The sequence below is a fragment of the Artibeus jamaicensis genome, unplaced genomic scaffold (genome assembly GCF_021234435.1).
Source record: "Artibeus jamaicensis isolate MK-2021 breed Jamaican fruit bat unplaced genomic scaffold, CSHL_Jam_final contig_685, whole genome shotgun sequence".
Taxonomy (NCBI): domain Eukaryota; kingdom Metazoa; phylum Chordata; class Mammalia; order Chiroptera; family Phyllostomidae; genus Artibeus; species Artibeus jamaicensis.
In genome coordinates, this window is record NW_026521924.1 from 12,181,440 (window position 1) to 12,203,111 (window position 21,672).

General features: G+C 50.5%; 2 protein-coding genes across 3 annotated transcripts; both read left to right on the plus strand.

The window, feature by feature from the left end:
• The first annotated feature begins 3,842 nt into the window (after window positions 1-3,842).
• CENPB (centromere protein B) lies at window positions 3,843-6,770 on the plus strand. The gene has a single exon (XM_053671354.1). It carries the CDS (start codon window positions 4,146-4,148, stop codon window positions 5,961-5,963), a length of 1,818 nt encoding a protein of 605 aa, XP_053527329.1. The 5' UTR covers window positions 3,843-4,145; the 3' UTR covers window positions 5,964-6,770.
• Window positions 6,771-9,213: 2,443 nt separating this feature from the next.
• On the plus strand, window positions 9,214-16,892 carry SPEF1 (sperm flagellar 1). Of its 2 annotated transcripts, none has more exons than XM_053671015.1 (8): window positions 9,214-9,907; window positions 11,173-11,284; window positions 11,862-12,018; window positions 12,212-12,251; window positions 12,396-12,456; window positions 12,645-12,768; window positions 12,858-12,964; window positions 16,568-16,892. In XM_053671015.1, the coding sequence occupies exons 1-8, from the start codon at window positions 9,799-9,801 to the stop codon at window positions 16,572-16,574; spliced, it is 717 nt and encodes a 238-aa protein (XP_053526990.1). In that variant the 5' UTR covers window positions 9,214-9,798; the 3' UTR covers window positions 16,575-16,892. The 2 variants fall into 2 exon arrangements, with proteins under 2 accessions (XP_053526990.1, XP_037003627.1); XM_037147732.2 differs by lacking the exon at window positions 16,568-16,892 and adding an exon at window positions 13,480-14,937.
• The last annotated feature ends 4,780 nt before the right edge of the window (window positions 16,893-21,672 follow it).

A 21,672-nucleotide genomic window follows, 5' to 3' on the forward strand; every position in this document is an offset into this window, starting at 1 on the left:
CTCAAATGTCTACCAACTGATAACTGTATAAACAAAATGTCAAACCCATACAATAGAACAGTATTCAGCCATCAAAAATGAAGTACTGATAGATGCTACATCATAGATGAATCTTGAAAAGATGATGCTAAGTAAACGAAGCCAGTCATAAAAGACACATGGTTCCATTCGTACGAAACATTCAGAAGAGGAAAATCTACATACAAAAAGTAGATTAGTGATTGCTTACTGATCTGGAGAAGGGGTGGGAGACAGATAGAGACATGATAGCTAAAGGGTGTGGGATTTCTTTCCAAGGTGATGAAAATGTTCTAAAACGGACTGTGGTAATAGTTCCTATATATCTGTGAATTGGATACCTTAATTGGGTGAATTGTATGGAACATGAAATGTATCTCAACAGAGATGTTAAAAATAAATCATATGCTATGAAGGAATAGGGGAGAAAGGAGATATTTCTCCTGGGACTCTTGGCTGCAGGAACTTCAGGAGGGCCCTCAAATGGCTAGCCGCAGCCACCCGTCATCCACAGGCCCATAGTATCCTCTACTTCCAGGCCCAGCATTGGTGCCATACACAGAGACTGGTCCAGCCACTTGTAGGAGAGAAAAGAAGCCACACACACATGCTTGTGGCCTAGCCATTTCCAGACACCTGCTCTCACCCTAACTGTGGCAGTGCACAGGACCCATTTCTATTCCCTCTCATTTTACCCAACCCATCGGGAGCCCTGGGGTCCCCCACCTCCCTCCATAAGCCCCATCTTTCCACTTCTCCACCTTAGGGAATTCCAGAGTCCACCTTCTCTTCTCTTGGACCAGGCTGTTCCAGGCTGCCTACCAGACCTAATAACCATGCCACTTACCTAGTAGCTATTCTTTGTGCCCCGCAGCAAGCGTTCCATTCTCCATTCATTTTAAAGGGCCTGTTGGCAATTGCTTGTTGAAGAAAACTTGGAAAAATCAACGGGGGGGGGGGGAGTCCACACACCGTCCAATGACTCAAAGTCACATTTATTATAAACTGGAATGGGGGGGCAGGAGGGACATGTCACATGGATAAAATATCTGAGATGTAGCAAGGTTTCCTGAAGATATGTAGGGACGGGTCCTCAGCCAGGCAGCCCAACATTCACCCCTGCACGGGGGCCACACACTGATTATGGGCCAAGTGCTGATCTGGCCTGGACAGGAAAAGTCTCCCACATTTTCTTTTGGATCTTGTGATTAGATCTGGTGATTTATACCTCAGGGGTGGGAAAGGGCTTTCTAAGTAAGACACAAGACCCAGAAGCAAGATAGAAAAAACTGACAGACCTGTCTATTGAAAGATTAAAACTCACATCTAAGATTCCCCAGGCTAAGTTAAAGAACAAATAGAGAATATATTTGCAATATACTTAACAAAAAATTTATGGTCGGAGGTGAAGAGCTCCTAAGAGCCAATAAAAAGGCAAATATAAGGGACAGATGGGCAAAGGATAGACTAGAAAATCCGCAGGATTCAAAGAGCCAATACACACACGAAAAGAGAAATGCACACGAAACCAGCTGTGAGTTACACTTTCTTCCATTGGCTTCCAGAACAACATACGGCCTTGGTTTTTCTTCTGCCATTTCAGTTGTTCCTTATGAGTCTCCCCTTTAAAAAAGATTATTTATTAGCCTTGGCTGGTGTAGCTCACTGGATTGAGCGCGGGCCTGTGAACCAAAGGATCACAGTTCAATTCCTAGTCAGGGCACATGCCTGGGCTGCAGGCCAGTTCCCAGCAGGGGATCCATGAGAGGCAACCATACATTGATATTTCTCTTCTTCTCTCCTTCCCTTCCCCTCTAAAGATAAATAAATAAAAAATCGTTTTAAAAAATTAAAAAGATTATTTATTACAGTTCACATACAATATTATACTAGTTTCAGGCGTACAACATAGTGATAGGGCGTTTATGTGCCTTATGATGTAAACGCCAAATAGGTCTAGTAACCATCTGTCACCATACAAAGTTATCATATTATTGGATATTATCCCTATAATGTACATTACATCCCTGTGACTTATTTATTTTATAACTGGAAGTTTGTATCTCTTATTACCCTTCACCCTTTCAACCCCCTGCTCCCCCCCCCAACACTCTCCTCTGGCCAACCATTAGTTTGTTCTCTGTATCTATGAATCTCTTTCTGTATTATTTTGTTTAGTCACTATTTTGTTTTTTAGATTCCACATATAATGGAATCACGTGTAATGAATTAAATCATGTGGTATTTGCCGTTCTCTGACTTATTTTTCTTTCAAATATTTTATTTATTTATTTTTAAAGAGGGGAAGGGAGAGAAATATCAATGCGTGGTTGCCTCTTGAGCACCCCCTACTGGGGACCCTACTGGCCCACAACCCAGCATGTGCCCTGAATGGGAATGGAACTGGTGACCCTTTGGTTCACAGGCTGGGGCTCAATCTACTGAGCCACACCAGCCAGGGCTCTGATTTATTTCACTTAACATAATACCTCCTATGTCCATTCATGTCACAAACAGCTGGCTTTTATTCTTTTTCATGTCTTAGCAATATTCCATTGTATACATATACCACATTTTCTGCATCTCACAAGTTTCTTGCTTTTCCTTTCTTGAGCCCATTACCTTGGAGAGTCCAGAGAATGGTCCCTTGGTTCTCTTCCCTCCTTCGTATACACAAACGCACTCACTTTAGCATCATCCACCTCCAGGTCCTCACTCAGCCTGTCCCCATGGCGAGTCACAGCCTTCCTCTCTGCCTACTCCTCATGTTACTCTAAGAGATTTTTAAAAATCACTCTAATACAACTATGGCCTGTGTGGTTCAGTTGGTTGGAGCATCGTCTGGTGCATCAAAGGGTTGCTGTTCAGTTGCTGTTTAGGGCACTTCCTGGGTTGTGGCTCTGGTCCTGGGCGGGCAGTGTGTGAGAGCTCGCTGTTCCATGTTTCTCAGATCTCTCTCTCTCTCTCTCTCTGGATGCAATGCAGAAATGTCCTCATTTGAGGGGAAAGTTTTTAAAATAAAATTAAAGCACTATAATACAGTCAATGATTTAAGAATTTCATTTTTATGTGTTTGGTGCAGGAAGAAGAGGTTTCAGAGATTCTGGTGTGTGCTTGCCTATGTATATCCGTTATTTCTGTAGGTACAAACACATACATTTATTAGTATACACGTGCCACACTGAGATGTGATCAGTGTTTATGAATTGTGGGATTACCATCAAATAGATTTTTAAACTGATGTTGCTTATAAAATAACTTAAATGCGTAATAATAGGCTACATAAAGTTCATCCATTAAAAAGCATGTTGGCAATTACGATATGACAAAATCTTTATCACCTGATGCCAGGTAAAACAGCAAGAGATGCCAAATATACGATCTAAACAGTCTGATGCCAGTTTTATGCAATAAATTTTTAGAAAGAAAACGGTAGTGCCTAGAGAAAAGACTGGAAGGAAATGTATCAAAATGTTACCTGAGTATCTCACCAGGTGTTTGGGGTGAAAGGTGATTTCTGGTTTCCTGTATTTTTCAGTTTCTGCCAAAAACGTGGGTTTCGGAGTTTTTATCTTAATAAAACACAAAACACAGCAACTATTCTTTACAAGTAGCAAATCGCTGCCCACCCGACGCGGTGGCCAGGTACCACGCCCCCGCCCTTAGGTTCCCGGAAGCCACAGCACTGGGCGGTCCAACAGGCCACAGCGCCCCCCCGCGGCCAGTCCCGGCGGCGGGGAGGGAGGTGGGCGCGGAGGGCTGGGAGGCGGTGTCGGGCGTCCCCGCGCTTCCCGCGAGATCCCGCTCCGCCCGCTCCGCCCCGCTCCGCCCCGCTCACGGCTCGCCCCGCTTCTAGCGCCGCGGCACTTTCTGCCTCCCGTGCCCGCGCCGCCCTCCGTCGCCCGCGCTCGCCGCCTGCTGCCCGCCGCCCGGCGCCGCGCCCGCCTGCGTCCCCGAAGGCGTCCCCGGCCCGGCCGGGTCGCTGCCCCGCCCGCTGCCCCACGAGCCGCTTTGTCTCGGGTGGGGCGCGCGGGAGAGGCCGCCAGGTGCCCCCCGCCGCGGGCCCGGGCCCCCCGCCCCGGGGCGGCGGCGGTGGCGCCGGGCCCCGGGGCGGGGGGCGCGCCGGGATGGGCCCCAAGAGGCGGCAGCTGACGTTCCGGGAGAAGTCACGGATCATCCAGGAGGTGGAGGAGAACCCTAACCTGCGCAAGGGCGAGATCGCGCGGCGCTTCAACATCCCGCCGTCCACGCTTAGCACAATCCTGAAGAACAAGCGCGCCATCCTGGCGTCGGAGCGCAAGTACGGTGTGGCCTCCACCTGCCGCAAGACCAACAAGCTGTCCCCCTACGACAAGCTCGAGGGGCTGCTCATCGCCTGGTTCCAACAGATCCGTGCCGCTGGCCTGCCAGTGAAGGGCATCATTCTCAAGGAGAAGGCTCTGCGGATAGCAGAGGAGCTGGGCATGGACGACTTCACTGCCTCCAACGGCTGGCTGGACCGCTTCCGCCGGCGCCACGGAGTAGTGTCCTGCAGTGGCGTGGCCCGCCCCCGCTCGCGCAGCACTGCTCCCCGGGCCCCAGCAGCGTCCTCCGGTCCACCTGCGGTGCCCTCGGAGGGCAGCGGGGGAGGTACGACGGGCTGGCGCGCTCGGGAAGAGCAGCCACCGTCGGTGGCTGAGGGCTACGCCTCCCAGGACGTATTCAGCGCCACTGAGACCAGTCTATGGTACGACTTTCTGCCTGATCAGGGCTCGGGGCTGTGTGGCAGCGATGGACGGGCGCGCAGGGCCACCCAGCGCTTGAGTGTGTTGCTGTGCGCCAACGCGGACGGCAGCGAGAAGCTGCCCCCGCTGGTGGCAGGCAAGTCAGCCAAGCCCCGTGCAGGCCAAGCCGGCCTGCCCTGCGACTACACAGCCAACTCTAAGGGTGGTGTCACCACCCAGGCCCTGGCCAAGTACCTGAAGGCCCTAGATACCCGCATGGCAGCAGAGTCTCGCCGAGTCCTGCTACTTGCCGGCCGCCTGGCTGCCCAGTCCTTGGATACCTCGGGCCTGCGTCATGTGCAGCTGGCCTTCTTCCCTCCGGGCACCGTGCAGCCGCTGGAGCGGGGAGTGGTCCAACAGGTGAAGGGCCACTATCGCCAGGCTATGCTGCTCAAGGCTATGGCGGCGCTAGAGGGCCAAGATCGTTCTGCCCTGCAGCTGGGCCTTATGGAGGCCCTGCACTTTGTGGCCGCAGCATGGCAGGCAGTGGAGCCTTCGGACATAGCTGCCTGCTTTCGTGAGGCTGGCTTCGGGGGTGGCCCAAATGCTACCATCACCACTGCCCTCAAGAGCGAGGGGGAGGAAGAGGAGGAGGAGGAAGAAGAGGAGGAGGAAGAGGAGGAGGAGGGAGAAGGGGAGGAGGAGGAGGAGGAAGAAGGAGAGGAAGAGGAGGAAGGGGGGGAAGGAGAGGAGTTAGGAGAGGAAGAGGAGGTGGAAGAGGAGGGTGATGTTGATGACAGTGATGAAGAGGAGGAGGAAGAGGAGGAGGAGAGCTCCTCTGAGGGCTTGGAGGCAGAGGACTGGGCCCGGGGGGTAGTGGAGGCCGGTGGCAGCTTTGGAGGCTATGGCGCCCAGGAGGAGGCCCAGTGCCCCACCCTCCATTTCCTGGAAGGTGAGGAGGACTCTGAATCGGACAGTGAGGAAGAGGAGGATGATGACGACGATGATGATGACGACGATGAAGATGATGAGGATGAGGAAGAGGATGGTGATGAGTTGCCTGTGCCCAGCTTCGGGGAGGCCATGGCTTACTTTGCTATGGTAAAGCGGTATCTGACCTCCTTCCCCATTGATGATCGTGTGCAGAGCCACATTCTGCACTTGGAACATGACCTGGTCCATGTGACCAGAAAGAACCATGCCAGGCAGGCAGGAGTTCGGGGTCTTGGGCATCAAAGCTGAGCCACTGGGCCTAGCCATACCCTCGACCCCGATGTGGCAGCACCAGCCCAGGGCAAAGGACTCTTTGGGCAGCTGCTGTGGATGGAGCCCCAGATCCTTTAGTCATGTTCACCAGGCCCTGTGAACAAGCCCAGTCACCTTGGCAGGGCACAGGTTTAGGGTCAGCCTCACTGCCTGCTTATTGCCTCTTTCTCAGAGTCCTATTTCCTCCCCATTTGCCCCTGGGCTTGGGGGACCAGGTGGGGAGCTGTCCGGTGCTACCACACCATGCCATCAGTGGACTAGGCCACAGCAGCCTCCAGGGATGGGCCCTGGAAGCTCCCGGCCAGAGAGTGCCTCTCCCCTCTGCCGTCTATACCAGGTTTCGGTGGGGGGGACCCCAAAGCCATTCTGGGAAGGGCTTCATAGGAAGGTCCAGCCTAGGCCCCCGCAAGGCTGGCAGCCCCCCATCCCTGCCCCCAGACCACCTCCAGAAGCACAGTCTAACTCACTTCAGGCTTTTGAGCCTGTCTGCCTGCTTTCCCAAACCTGAACCCTTCCTTTGGCCCAGCCCATGTTACTTCGGCCCTCGGTTTTCTTTCCAGGTTGGAGGTTCCCGAGAGACCTCTAGGGGAGTGAAAATGGGTGTTTGTTTCCCTCGTGGGCATCTGCAGGCCCTGTGCCTCTCCTTCTCTGGCAGGGTCCTGTCCTGGGCAGGGGGCCTGGGGCTGGGCCCAGAGTCCAGCTGTCCAGCTGCTCCTTTCCCAGTTTGAATTCAATAAATCTGTCCACCCCCCCTTTTGTGAGGGTGAACGTTTTAACAGCCAAGGGTGCATCCTTCATAGTCTGGGCTTGCGTCTGTTGGGGACATGCCCTTTCCCGGTTCCCTTTGGTCCTCGCTTTGGTGGGACATGAAAGCAAGTGTTGAGAGAGTGGCCACAGGCTAGGCCCTAACTCAGATGAGGGGCCACCTCCATGTCTAAATGCTCTCTAGACTTGGGAAGGCAGGTGTCCTCGGTGCACCTGCCTGGGTATGGATGGGTTTGAGGAACCAGGCCTTGTACTGCTTTAGGGCTAGAGAGAAGCTTGGGGTCAGTTGACTGGGACAGGAGGGAGGGAGCCAACTGTCTGTTGGGCTAAATTGAATTATAGGCATCTGGGAACTAGGCTTATCAAGGCTCATTAATGAAGGTCCTTGCAGGAGTGAGGATCCAGAGGCAGAAAGAAAGGAATGTTAGGGCATCCCTTAGTTTACCCTTGGGGCTTTAAGAGGAAGTCCCTTAGGCCTTTCAGTGATTGGCATCTCCAAGCTAATGGCTATCAGTGAGGACAGTGGCAGGAGAAAGATCATATTACTGGGGAGAGATTGTACCTCCAAGAGGCTGAAGATAAATTAGCAACTCCATGTGTAGTGTCCTTCAGGGGGGCTCCCAGTTCAAAGGTGAAGACAGGCCCCTCACTGATCCTACCCACTTTCTCCTTTTCCGCCAGCCCTGGCTTCCTGGTCCTACAGCAGTGAGACCTTCAAGCCCCAGTGGTTCCAGCCAAGGGAGAGCCCCAAACCGGTTTTCCCACCTTGACTAGGGCTGGCACATCACCCAGGTGGTTCCCTCCTCCCCACCTTCCTCTGCTTCCTCTCTCCACTCAGGAATGTTAAGGGGTGGGGGGTGGTATCCAGGTAATCTTTTGTCTCTTGCCTGCCCTGGGCGTGGTCCCTTTTGGAAAGGCAAGAGCAGCACGGATGAATTTTTTTAATGTAATGATTTAATTTTTTTAAAGATTTTATTTATTGTTAGAGGGGAAGGGAGAGAACCACCAATGTGTGGATGCCTCTCACGCGCCCCCAACTTGGGGCCTGGCCTGCAACCCAGGCATGAGCCCTAGAGTGGGAACTGAACCAGTGATCCTTCGGTTCACAGGCCAGCACTCAATCCACTGAGCCGCACCAGCCAGGGCGGATTTTATTTTTTTAAGTTTTATTCATTTCTTTTTAGAGAGAGAGAGGAAGGGAAGGAGAAAAAGAGAGGAAGAAACAGTGACTGCCTCTGGTCTGCACCTGGGTCGGGACTGAAACTGCAGCCCAGGCATGTGCCCTGACCTGGAACTGAACCTGATGACCTTTTTGATTTTCTGAATGATGCTCAACCAACTGAGCCATGCTGGTTAGGGCTAATTTAGTGGTTTTAGTGAGGGAGAAGAAGAGAGAGAGAGAAACATCTATTTGTTTTACCTAGTTATACATTCATTGGTTGATTCTGGGATGTGCCCTGACCAGGGATTGAACCTTTGCTCTTGACGTATTGGGATGACTTTCTAACCAACTGCCTGGCCAGGGCCATTATATATGACTCTAAAACGAAGGATGAAGTCACCATCCCACCCTTGGCTTTCTGCATTTCTGGCATACTGGGATGCCTTCTAGGCCTTGAAGGTTTCAAGACTTAAGTGGCAACAAAAAGTACCAGGGACTCCCCTTACCATCACCCTCTCACCCCCACCTGTGCCCTGGAGAGGAGACTGAGAGTCATGAGGAAGCTCAGCCCACCCCCTGGTCTGCTCTGGAGTAAGGAGGTGGGAGCAGTAGTCTTCTCCCCACGTGCCCCTGGTCAACCCAAGTCTCACCTCAAATAACAAGGCAAATCCTTTCCATTTGTTTCCTGCTTACAAGAACACCTTTTGCTGCAGCTGATCTATCTCATCCTGTTATCCATGACACTGACAGATGTTAAATAGGGCTCTCGCCATGTAGCATCTGTGCTAAGCACGTTAGGGGCTCATGAAACCCCTAAAAGTAAAACTGAGAAAACAGGCACAGAGTTCCAGCGATGTGCCTGAAGTTACACCACGAGTGTGGAAGCCACGGTTCTCCCCAGGATGACCCTAGAAGCGGCCCTTTAGTAAGGAAGAACCCATCTTCCTAATCCTCCTAAATGTAGTCCTTGAAATGGAACTGGTTACCGAAATCAATTTCTTACCCATGGAAGTGTAGAAGAGCTTTTCAGAGGGAAATGAGGGGTATGGGAGTGGACACAGGAGTTCTTAGAGCTCTTACACCTATAAGCATCTCCTGTTCCAGCGGTACACACACCACACACACTGTAAATACCATTCTCCTCCCCATTACCCCACTGGGACAAATAGGTGAGAACTGTCTGCACTTCATAAAGCAGGTAAGAAAGTTAACGAGTTAAAAGACCTGCCCAGGGCACCGGCCATGAGCTGTGGTATCCCTAGGAGCCTGGTACATATTACCAGGTACATATTACCTGGTACATAATATGTGGGGTTACATATTAAATGCCCCCACATAACAATTCAGGGAAGGGGGCACGGTGATGGGCCTATGAGCTCAGAGCTCAGTGGAGGGACCCAGCGAGGAGGCACTATCACACAGTCCAGATAGGAAGTAGCAGATGCCTTCATTTGGGACTGGTGGCTAACGGGTCTAGGTGGGGGACCGGGGAAGCTGGTTCAGGGGTTCTGGAGGTCCAGTTGGCTTTGTCAGGACCCAGGGTGAGCCAGTGGCTGGTCAGCAGGCCGCGTGGGCCAAAAAGATTTCTTCCTGGGAGGCAGGGAAGACAAGGCCACCTATACCGCCTTTTTAAATCTGGGGCCTGAGAAGAGGTAACGGGGTAAACTACAACTCCCAGAAGCGTCTGCTCCCCGAAGACAAGGGCGGTTGTCATGGTTTCAGAAAACAATATGGCCGCTCCCATCTGGGACGGGAGTCTCTGGGTTAAAGAGTCTGAGATAAATCTGGGTACCCGCAGCGGCAAGGGAAGAGGCGCTTGAGCGCTAGTGAGTTTAAGGCAGGACGCTGTACGACTGGAACGACTTGCCTTTGCTGGGGGCGCCAATGGCGGGCAGCGTGGACGAGGAGGCGCTGCACCAGCTGTACCTGTGGGTAGACAACATCCCTCTGTCCCGGCCAAAGCGAAATCTCTCCCGGGACTTCAGTGACGGAGGTGTGCGCCCGTGTGTGTCCCCACGTTCTGTCCTATATGTATGTGTGTAAGAGGGTCTTTGTGCAAACACATCTTTATGCTTGCGTGCATGTGGGGTGTGTATGTTTGGGGGGACGTCTGTCTCCTAGGACTTCAGTTGTAGGAGGTGTCTGAGTGTGGGAGTCTGTGACTCTCTCCTGGGACTTAGTGACTCAGACGTATATCAATATGCATCTTTGCATCTCTCTGTGTGTGCACTCACATCGCTATATTCTGTATGTTTGTCTATGGGAGTCCGAGTGTGTGTGCACTCGTGTATATTGACACATCCTGTCCTGTATATATGTTGGGGGCGTCTTGTATGAATGAATGTGTTGCTTTGTGACTGTGTGGGTGTCTGTGTTTCTAAGACTGTCTCCCGGGATTTTAAGGTGTGACTATGTGCTTGTGTGTGTACGTTGGTGACTGTCTCTTGGAACTCCAGTGATGGAAGTATGTGTATGTGTTTGTCTATCTTTGTGTGTCTGTGTATGTAGTGGATGTGCTATATATGTGCCTCTGTGTGTCTAGGTGTGTGGGCCTGCAGTCTGTCCGATGTGCATATCTTTAGAGGGAATCTCTTTTTTTTAATTAATTAACTTATTTATTTTTAGAGAGGGGGAAGGGAGGGAGAAAGAGAGAGAGAGAAACATCACGTGTGAGAGACAGGTCAATCTATTGCCTCTCGCACACCCCCAGTGGGGCACCTGGCCTGCAGCCCAGGCATGTGCCCTGACTGGGAACTGAACCTGGGACCTTTTCAGTTCACAGGCCGGTGCTCAATCCACTGAGCCATACCAGCCAGGGCTAGAGGGATCTTATTACATTGTCTGTTTGCATGAGTCTACAACTTTCTCCTGGGACTTTGATGTTGCAGTATGTGTATGTGCCCATATAAATGCCTAGGGTGGAGCCCCAGGGTCTTGAAGGGCGCCCTTGGAGATTCATTCTCTATTAGAGCACCAGAGACCACTGTTTTCAAGTGCCCTGAGTTAATGGGGAGGGGATGCAGCCCCTCTGGGGTATGCTGGAGGCTTGTCTCCAGCAGATCTCTGATCTCACTTCCTTGACTCCATTCTGTACCACCCCTCCCTCCCTATCACCCTTTCTTTTTTCCACATTTCCACCTTTCCACCTCTGCCACCCCTGGTTCTCCCATCCCACCCATTTCTTCTCCCTTCCCCTTCCCCCTACCTCTTTTCCCATCCCTCCACCTTCCATGTCTCCTCCTACTTCCACTCCCTCAGTCCTGGTTGCAGAAGTCATCAAGTTTTACTTCCCCAAGATGGTGGAGATGCACAATTATGTCCCTGCCAATTCTCTCCAGCAGAAGCTCAGCAACTGGGGTCACCTGAACAGGTAGCAGAATATCTGGTTGCACTAAAATGGTCTCCAGCCCCTGCCCTGGGCTCCCAGGAAGGGCTGCTTCAGCCCCTCCATCTCGTACAATCTCCACAGCCCAGGCTGGGACTGTGCCCATAGCAGGGTGGGGAGAGGCAATGCAAGCAGAATTGTCTGGGAACAAAAATCTAGGGACTCTTCTTGTTTTGATTTTTTTTTTTTAGATTTTTAAAAATTTATTTATCTTTAGAGGGAAAGGGAAGGAGAGAAGGAGAGAAATGTCAGTGGATGTTTGCCTCTTATGTCCCCTACTGGGAACTGGCCTGCAACCCAGGCATGTGCCTTGACTGGGAATCAAACCATGATCCTTTGGTTCACAGGCCTGCACTCAATCCACTGAGCTACACCAGCCAGTGCTCAAGGGACTCTTTTATTGGGGAGGCGACAAGATAACTTGGGGACAACCAAGAACAGGGCTCAGGTGTGGTAACCTTCCACTCCTTCAGGGCTGCACACTTAGTACAGCAGCTGTTGCACCCCCCCCCAACTTCATTTCCTAAGGACCTAGTCTGCTATGCCCCTGTCTACCCCCCAGAAAGGTGCTGAACAAGCTGAACTTCTCCGTACCAGAGGATGTGATGCGCAAGATCGCACAATGCACCCCAGGCGTGGTGGAGCTGGTGCTCATTCCGCTGAGACAGCGCCTGGAGGAGAGGCAGAGGCACCAGAAGCAGGGCTCGGGCTCCTTACAGGTGCCACCCTACTCAGGCTTCTCCCACTGCTCTGGGGGAGGTGCCCAGGCTGCGGAAAGCCCCCACCTTGGTGACAAGTGTGGAAGAGGGTGCCTGCTTAAAGGGAGCCTGACCTGGGGGGCAGTGGAAGGGACACAGGGCTACTTGGGGATGGGAGAATCTGAACTCACAGTGGATCCGGGGATTCTTTTAGGAGCTGGCTCCCCAGGATGGCACTGGCTACATGGATGTGGGTAAAGTGGCTTTTACTTTTCCTCCCTCCCAGGAGGAACTTTTCTCCTGTATTTCCTTCTTGCGGGGGGCGGGGGGGGAGGTTGGAGGGGAAGATAGGAGGAGAGGACTCCAAAAGGGTTACCCCGCCCCTTACCTCTTCTCAGGTTTGTCTCAGAAGGCCCGAGGGGAAGGTGCCCCAGATCCCCAGGGAGGGAGGCAGCTCAGGTAAGGAAGCTGGGAGTTGCTGACCTTACCAGGCCAGGTGACATCCCTGCAGAGGGCTGGGATGCTCCTGGGAAGGTAGGGAAAGTAGGCCAGGGAGAAGGGAGGAGAGGTGGCCTGGCCAAGGGGCACTGGGAGGGTGAGGGTGGGGCCCAAAGTCCAGGCCTCTACTAAACTGCTTTTAACTCCAGGGTGGGGCGGCTGCCAGGGCCCCGGCCTCCAGGGTACAGCCAGGTGCTGCATGGCGACCCAAGCGTCGTCCTTCAGATTGCTGAAAAGGAGCAGGAGTTGCTGGCCTCACAGGAGACCGTGCAAGTGAGAGCACTGGGAAGGTGTGGGGGCTGCAGAGGCGGGGACACAGGGCGGCAGGTCTCTGGGCTTGACCCCTGTGCTGTGTGGCCCAGGTCCTCCAGATGAAGGTGAGACGCTTGGAGCACCTGCTGCAGCTCAAGAACGTGCGCATCGATGACCTCTCCCGGCGGCTCCAGCAGGCGGAGCGTAAGCAGCAGCGGTGAGCGGCAGGATGCCCCAGTGTCCCCCAGAGCCCTGACACCAGAGACCAACGCACCCACAGACCGACAAACGGGCAGGAAGGGCCAACAGCTCCAATGAGCCTCCTGGGGAGTAAGGCCGCCCCTCCCTTGGGGTGAGCGTGGGGAGGGGGTGATGGACGGGGGCCCTTCCTGCCAAGCCCAGGACTAAGTCACCACCTTCACTATATCCGGGTCAGGAGAATGCACTGCTTTCCAAAACCCAGAAGCCATGCGCGGAGACTTGGTGCGCACCCCAAAGCAGTGTCCAACACAGAGGGCAGGGACTCCACCTTGGAGCTCCCTGTGTTGGGCCTTCGGGGACAGTCCCCTGGCTTGGTCCACACCTTGAGAACCAGGTCCCCATTCAGCTGCGAGGCAAGTGGTGTCTCCATCCAGGCTAATTCCTTGTTCCCTGGGCTATGGGGGAAGCTGCCCCAGGCAGCAGAGGGAGTCCCTTGTCCCTCCTGGGCACTCACCTGGGACCCATCTTAAGGCTGGAGAAGCACAGCCACTGAAGAAGAAGAGGTGAGGAGTGGGCTCAGCCAGGTGTGGGGAAGACATCGGCTGTGCCTCTACCCGTCATCTTCCCCTCCCGTGAAGTACGCTTCAGAGTACTTGGGGTGTATGGGGCACGGCTACCCCCATTAAAGGTGCTGTCCTCTTTTTCCTGCACTTGCCTTCTCTCTCTGCCTGGATCATTGGGGCAGCGAGGTCCTGCCCTCTTTTGCCGCCCTTTCCACCCCTCGAGTGAAATAGCCTTTTGGGCCTAGAGTGGGTCTTGCCCTGTGGGCAGCTGGGCCCTAGGAGGCCACTGCTTGGTAGGTTGATATCGCAGAGGTCAGGTCTTCTGCACTAGAAGAGTCCAGCTTCTAACCCTGGCCGTATTAGTCCAAGGATTGTATCAACCCTCAACCCGCCCCCTTCCCGCCCACCACAGTGTCCTCCAACTCACTCCAAACCCAGACTTGATTCTCCCCAAATGTAGCTTCATGCTCATGCTCATCCTTGCTCATGGACTGACCCCTAAATATGTCCTCTGTATGACTCTCAGTCCTGATCAAGACACCATGGCCATGGGGTGACCCTAACTCTGATCAGTAACACTGAACATTTGTAAATCCTGAGCCTCCCACAATTTGGTTCCTAGGCACAGACTCAACATATGCCCAGGAGAAACTTAAGCTCTGTGTTTTGTGACCTGGGATCCATGTGTAGCAATGTTCATAGCAACACGTTTTGTAACAGGAAAAGAACTTGTATTCGTTATCTATTACTGTGTAGCAAATCACCACACTTAATGGCTTAGAACAGCACTCATTTATTATCTCATACTTTCTGTGGCTCAAGAGTCCAGGCATCTGGGTCCTCTGATTCAGGGTTTCCCACAAAGCTGCAATCACGTTGTTGGCCAGAGCTGTGGTCTCATCTGAATGTTATCCTGGGGAGGGGCTCACTTCCAAGTTCTCTCGGTCATTCACAGAGTTCAGGTTCTTGTGGACCGTTGGACTGAGGGCTTCAGTTTCTTGCTGGGTGTTGGCTGGTGGCGGCCCTCATTTCCTTGCCACCCAGCAAGGGAGAGAGTTAGGGTCTGCTAGCAAGATGGAAGTTATAGTTTAGCTAATGTCCTTATGGGGGTAACATCCATCACGACCATCGTTTGCTATTTTTTTGAAATAAGTCACTCAGTCCAGCCCACATCCAAGGAGAGAGGAACACATAGATTTGAATATCAGGAGGCAGAGGGCGTGGGGAGCCGTTTTAGAATCTGGCTTCGAGGAGGAAAATGCAATGAAGGATACACTCTAGGCTAGTGGTTACTTCTGAGGGAAAGCGGAGAGCAGAAATGCAAGAAGCGCATGTGTAGATATAAGTTATTTGTAATGTTTTAGTTCTTGGGGCAGGTGAAGGGTTTACAGATGTTCATAAGTGGGTTGTTTATGGACAAGTAGGAAGAGAGTGTCATGAACCAAAGGTTATGTGGAGTTTAATTCTGTTTGCCTGAGTTCGTAAAGTAATAAAATAAAAATGGATGACTACTCCTGACCTTGGTCTGTGCCCCTCCCTTGCACTCAGCCTGGTCTCAGGTTAACGCTGCTTCGGCCTGGCCTTCTGCCTTCCCCAGATGGACCCCAGCCCCGCCCTGTTTTCTCCCCGTAGTCTGCGTTGGGTCTCCAGAGTTCTGTCCCCTGAGCCTTTCATCCAGGGACCACACCTGTGTGCTCCTGTGTGTGGCACTGGAAGGAATGGTTTGTTAATGAAGGGGCCTGAGGGTCAGGATGTAGGGTAGGGCATGGTTCTGCCTGACAGCACAGTGGGCCCAGAATTCAGGTTTGGCGGTTGGGGTCACCCCCTTAAGAGTCTGCCGACCTTCTGCATAGCAGAAGCTGGGCCAGGTCCTGGAGGGTCCTCCTCCTTGGGTCCCCCCACCTATTCCTACTACCTACATATGCCTGTGTCTTAACACACAATTATATCTCAAAATCCTACATATCAAACCCCAAAAGCAATAGAGAATTTTATTGCATGTTTCTTGGAAATAAATATGAAGGTGGATTATGTCACACATTATGAGTCTGTAATTCTTTAAACATCTCTCTTGTTCTCCAAACTTCCCTTCTCACAGCCACGACCGTGTGTTTCTCCCACTCTTCTCCCCACTCCCCTCTGCCCTTTCGGAGCCGCACTAAATTGGATTTCTTTGGTTCACTTATCCATTAATTCCTCAAATGTTAATTGAGTGTCTACTATGTACCGAATACTAGGGACAAAAAGATGCAAACAAAACATGATTTGTGTCCCCCTGTTTTCACACTCCTAGAAGGGGAAAAGGCCTGTAAAAAGGTATTCAAATTTTTTGTTAATATATTTTTTTAATTTGAAAGATTTTATGTATTTATTTTTAGAGACGGGGGAAGGAGGGAGGAAGAGAGGGAGACAAACATCAGTGTGTGGTTGCCTCTTATGTGCCTTCTACTGGGGACCTGGCCTTCAACCCAGGCCTGTGCCCTGACTGGGAATCAAACCAGCAGCCCTTTGGTTTGCAGGCTGGCGCTCAATCCACTGAGCCACACCAGCCAGAGGTGTTACTTAATATTTTGAGTAGATAAAGGCACATCATTAAAAAAACATATAAACAGTGAAGTCCCCCCTTGGTCCTCTCACACCTCCAATAGGAAACTTTTTCTTTAGTTTTCGCATATTCCTCCAGAGTATCCTTATGTGAATACAAACAAATGTGCACATTTATTATTATCTTCACCCCACCATTTTTTAATATAAAGGGAAGCAGACTACCCCTCTGTTCTGTATCTTGGTTTTCCATTCAAGGAGATCTTTTGTAGATAATGTGATGGTCATTGTTATGTGCTAACTTGACTGGGCCGCAGGGTGCCAAGGTATTTGGCCAAACATTCTGGGTGTTGCTGTGAGCATGTTTGGATGCGATGAACATTTACTTGGGTAGACTGGAAGCAGATTGTTCTCCCTGACGTGGGTGGGCCTCTTCCAATCAGTTGAAGTCCTGAATAGAATAAAAAAGCTGTCTCTTCCCTGAGTAAGAGAAAATTCCTCCTGCCCGACAGCCTTTAAACCAGGACATCGGCTTTTTTTTTTCTGCCTTTGGACTCCAACTGAAACATGGATTCTTCCTGGGTCTCCAGCCTGCCAGCCTTTGGACTGGAACTTAATGATTGGCTCTCCCGAGTCTCCGGCTTGCTGACTCATCCTGCAGACCTTGCAGCTCGCCAGCCTCCGTGATTGCATGTGCTAATTCCTCTCTGTCTCTCATTGGTTCTGCTTCTCTGGAAAATCTTGACTAATGAAAGATTTTTCCCTATCAGTACATTGAATACGTCCTCTGCTTTTACAGCTCTATTGTTTGTGTCAAATAAAATTCTGTTGTCTGTACCGAATTTAATCAGTCCTCTATTTATGGACATCTAATTTTTTTTTAAAGATTTTATTTATTTTTAGAGGAGACTGGAGGGAGAGAAACATCATATGAAAGAGTGTGGGAGGCTCTGCCCGAAAGACCCCCACCATTCTGCATGGTTGAGAATAAATCTACCAAGACATGATCTGCTCAGGGAGGAAGGTGACCAATCTCTCAAAGGAGAAGGGCCAGGAGCCTGTTCCTTAATGGGCTTTTAATGAGTTTATTTGCACAGGAATATAGGGCAGACATGTAATTCTCATCAATCATTGTCAGGCAGTAAGGATCAAATAATAGATAATATTCAAAGAACTATGAGGGCTTATTTAGAGCCAAGGTCAGATAGCTAAGAGGCCCCATAAATCTTTGGAGAAACAAACTCATTTCAGGCTTGGACCCTTATCATTTAAATGGAGGGTATTAGCAAAGTAGGTTTCACAGGATTTTGTGCATTCTTTCTTAGGCCTGATCTCCTAGGGAGCCTACCCTTTCCAGCACAGGGCTGCACCCACCTCTGGCATTGTTTCAGGCTTAAGTTGGGTCTGAGACATAAGGCAGCCAAGAGATTAGGAGACTTCTTTCAGACTGAGGACTCAGGCTATGTCAAAGTCGAGGGGTGAGGGTTCATCACCCCCTTTCTCCATAGCCCCCCAAGTCCTTCCCTGAGGGACCCCTCATGACCATGCCTGTGTTAAGTCATCCCTCCCTTGAGGAATCTTACCCATCCTTGGCTAACCAGTCATGCACTGGGGGCCAGGCAAGGTGAAGTAACGGGGGCAGAGGCAGCACCCCTGCCAAGGAGATAAACTTTGTCTCCTTAGTGGCTTACGGTCCCCGGGTCTTTTTACTCAGCCTTAGCCACGGGGGATTACAGCTTCTGAAACCAGGCAGGGCGGTTCCCAACAAAAGAGAAACATCAATCAGTTGCCTCTTGCGTGTGCCTCGGAGCAGAACCTGCAGCCCAGGCACGTGCCCTTACCCGCAGCCAAATCAGCAACTTTTCACTTTACAGGATGATGCCCAACTGACTGAGCCACACCAGTCATGCTGATTTGTTTTGAATCTCTTACTATTAATAATATAACAATGAATAACTTCATACATTCATAATTTAGTATCGTGTACAAGTAGATCTTCATGATAAGTTCCAGAACTGGGGTTGTTAGTGTCAACATAAGAAACATTCAAACCTGTAGAGGATTTTTATGAATTTATTTGAGCCAACCCGAGGACAATCACTGAGAAGCAAAACCGTAATGAGTTGAAAAACTGCTCTGGAAAATGGCAGTTTTGCACCTTATTTTATACATTACAATCATGAAATCCACTGGTGCTAGATTAGGGAGGCCGGAGGAAGCAAAGTGGGGTCGGGGGTGGTTGGGGTGGTGAAATGGAGGGGTGGGAGTGGGGGTCTGTAAAGCCTCTGGGATTGGATAAAATAAAATGACAGACACATACTTCTTTGACACAGGTAGGTGCAGGATGGTTGACAGCCCATAATTAACATGATAGCAATTAACAGTGAGGGAATCGGTGGTCTCCTCTGGTGTGGTGGATGTGCCCAGAGGGTTCTGGGGAAAGGGAAGTGACCTTGACACTCCAATGGTATGTTATCTTAGATACAAAAACACAACACGCAGGCTCAAGTACCATAACCATCTTGTTTTGTCTGGGAAGATTCTGGACTAGGACCTGACTGTCCTCCATGACCTGCTTTTAGTCAGAAAGTTCTAATTTCAGACCATCCTATGTGGCTACTTTAGATGTTTGAGTAAGGCTGCCATGCAGGCCTCCCCTAAGTTTGTCAGGTTTAGTAGGTGAAACCTTTCAGTCCACGTGAGGTCAAAGAGTGCATACATTTGTCGCCTTGATAGGTATTGTGAAATTGTCCTCCGTAAGGGCCTGGCTGAGAGCAGAGGCTCAAGATTGGTGGTCCATTGCTCTGTTTTGGTTTGTGGAGTTGTGTTTTCACAAAATTGCTAATTTTAATTTTAAAATATTTTAAAGATTTTTAGAGGAAGGGGAAGGGAAGGAGGAAGAGAAACATCCATGTGAGAGAGAACATTGATCAGTTGCCTCTTACACCCACACCTGGGGACCTGGCCTATAACCTAGGTCTGTGCCCCGACCGTTATTCGAACCTATGAACTTTCGTTTCATGGGGCAACACCCAACCCACTAAGCCACACTATTACCAAACAGAGGTCCAAGGGGAGGGGGATATTTGGCCCACACGGAGATGGCAAAAACTGCTACAGAACAACAGGGCTGCCCACCCCCCTCCCCCAGGACGGTATACTAATACCTGCTGGGCTCGTCTGTCCGCCGCCAGAGGAAAGACATCTCTCAATGCCATAGATTTGTGGAAAGGAAAGGAAAGGTTTATTTAAAGCTATACAGACTTAAAGTAGTGACCCGATGTCCCCATTAATATATCAAAGTCCTTTTGGATACCCACAGATGCCCACAGCACTTCCTTCTCCCCCTGACCTAATTCAGGGTACCATAACTCAGGAAAAGAAGCACACATCTGTGTTTCAGGCCGCTGGCACCATCATCTGTGTCGCCATCCAGGCAGGATCTCTAATTACTCCAAAGCCATGTGGCACTTTCTCATGGTCTACTGGAAGAGTTCTTTCACTCTTCTTTCAGGCAAAGTCTTTCCTGCTTCCCAGGCCACACGGCCAAAGAGAGCACCCCAAAGCTGCGTGGGCTTCTTCTACCAGAGCTGCAGGGGTCTGCACTCTGGCAAAAATTGCATGATTCTTTCCTTCACATGGCTGCAGAGAGGGTAGTGTCACTACTCTGGCAAAGGGAGTAGCGGTTTTCTGCTAAAGTAGCATGGTGATTCTCTCTCACATGGCTGTGGGAGTCCCCATTTTGGCCAAAAGTGTGTGGTTCTCCTTCTCACATGGCCAAGAGGAGGTCCTCACTCTACCAAAACTGAGTGGCTCTCCCTTCACCTGGGCAAGAGGGAGTCTGCACTCCATCAAAACCGCATGGCTCTATTTTCAATGGCTGCCACACCTGCATTTAAATCCCCACACCAGTCCTCCTTTGCAGCCCCATTCCTGACTCTTCCTACAATTGGTTACACCTGCCAGGACTCCCCTATCCTCCCAGCTTTACTGGGCTGCCATAGTGTCTGGGCAGGTGTGGCACCATGATGTGGAGCCAATCGATTCCAAGCTCTCACGCAGGGGCTGTAACTCAGGGGACCAGTCCCCACCCCAGTTACATCCCGGGTAGAAGTCACTCCCTTCTCCCTGGCTCAAAGCATGGCCACAGCTATTTAACATATTTATGAAACCAGTTAAAGGTTATAAATATGTTAAATGACCATTCCAGAGGTTAGCTGAGAAAGTGTTGCTATGCAAAACAGCTCTCAATGGCCCTGCTCCATCTGTCCTATCCCCCAACTGACACCTTTGCGGGGGTGGGGGGGGTAAGAGGTGAGGACATCTTATATGTCTTTCTAATATTTCCTGGACACCTTGAGTTCTGGACCCCATTCCAAATCCCTTTTTTGGGGTCCCCCTCTTGGCTGAGCCCTGTTACAACACCAGTAAGGACTAATTGCTAATTTTTTTTTATTGATGAGGATGCGAAACAACTGGAACTCAGAGTCTGCTGATGGGATTGTGAGTACAATCATTTCAGAAAACTGGTAGTTTCATATAAAAGTAAACATTCGCCTATACTATTGTATCAGTTCAATCAGAGACTCAGAAAGTTACAGGGATCTGACTTCGAGTAACTGTGGAATACGCTCTGTAAAACTATTGTTTTGCATTTGATGCTGGAACTTCAAGTTAACAGGCCAGGCCGTTGGGAAGGGAAGATGGATATAAGATGGGGAAGAGGAAAAATGAGTTGGAATCCACGAACACAAGCTGGAACCCTAGAGGACAAACTGGAATTCATGTGAGTTCCCATTGCGTCCAGACTTGGTGGTGTGGGTGCCATGCTGGAGAAACTGGTGCTCTTTCCGGTCTGGTCCAGGAGTCAAAGAAGCTGAAGGAGGATCCAGGGCAAGGAGGAGCAGTTGCAGGCCTGTGTGCTCCCCCATGTCAAAAAGGTGAGCCAGCAGGTCAGCAACAAAGTGCTCGGGCCACAAAGTTCCTGCCTAGACCTTGCAAGTGGAAAAACCATTATAGCCACTGCTTTTCTTCTACCCTCCAAATGTTACACAGCAATGTCTGTTGTGGCCCACCCTAATTGGAAACATACATGGAGGAGAATTCTGGGAAATGTAGTTCACTGAAAGTTGGCACATTATAAAGCCACTACAGCTATGTTTCAGCAATCCCATTCCTCAATATATACTCAGGAGAAATGCATTCATATGTTTACCAAGACATGTACTAGAATATACAACAGTCCCCCCTTTTCCACGGGGATTGTGTTCTAAGATCCTCAGTGGATGTCTGAAACCTTGGATAGTGCCAAACCCTATACATACTGTTTTTTCCTACACATACATAGCTATGATAGTTTAATTTATAAATTGGGCACAGTAACAGGTGCACAATAGCTAGTAATAAAATAGAACAATGACAATATACTATAGTATAAAAGTTGTGTGAATGTGGTCTCTCTGATAACCAATCAGCTGTAACAGATGGCCACAATGTGGCTACTGGGTGGGTGGTATATACAGCGTGAATTCATATAACAGGCAGTATGGAGCAGGACAGCACAAGGCTTCGTCATGCTACTCAGAATGGTTCACAATTTAAAATCTATGAGTAGTTC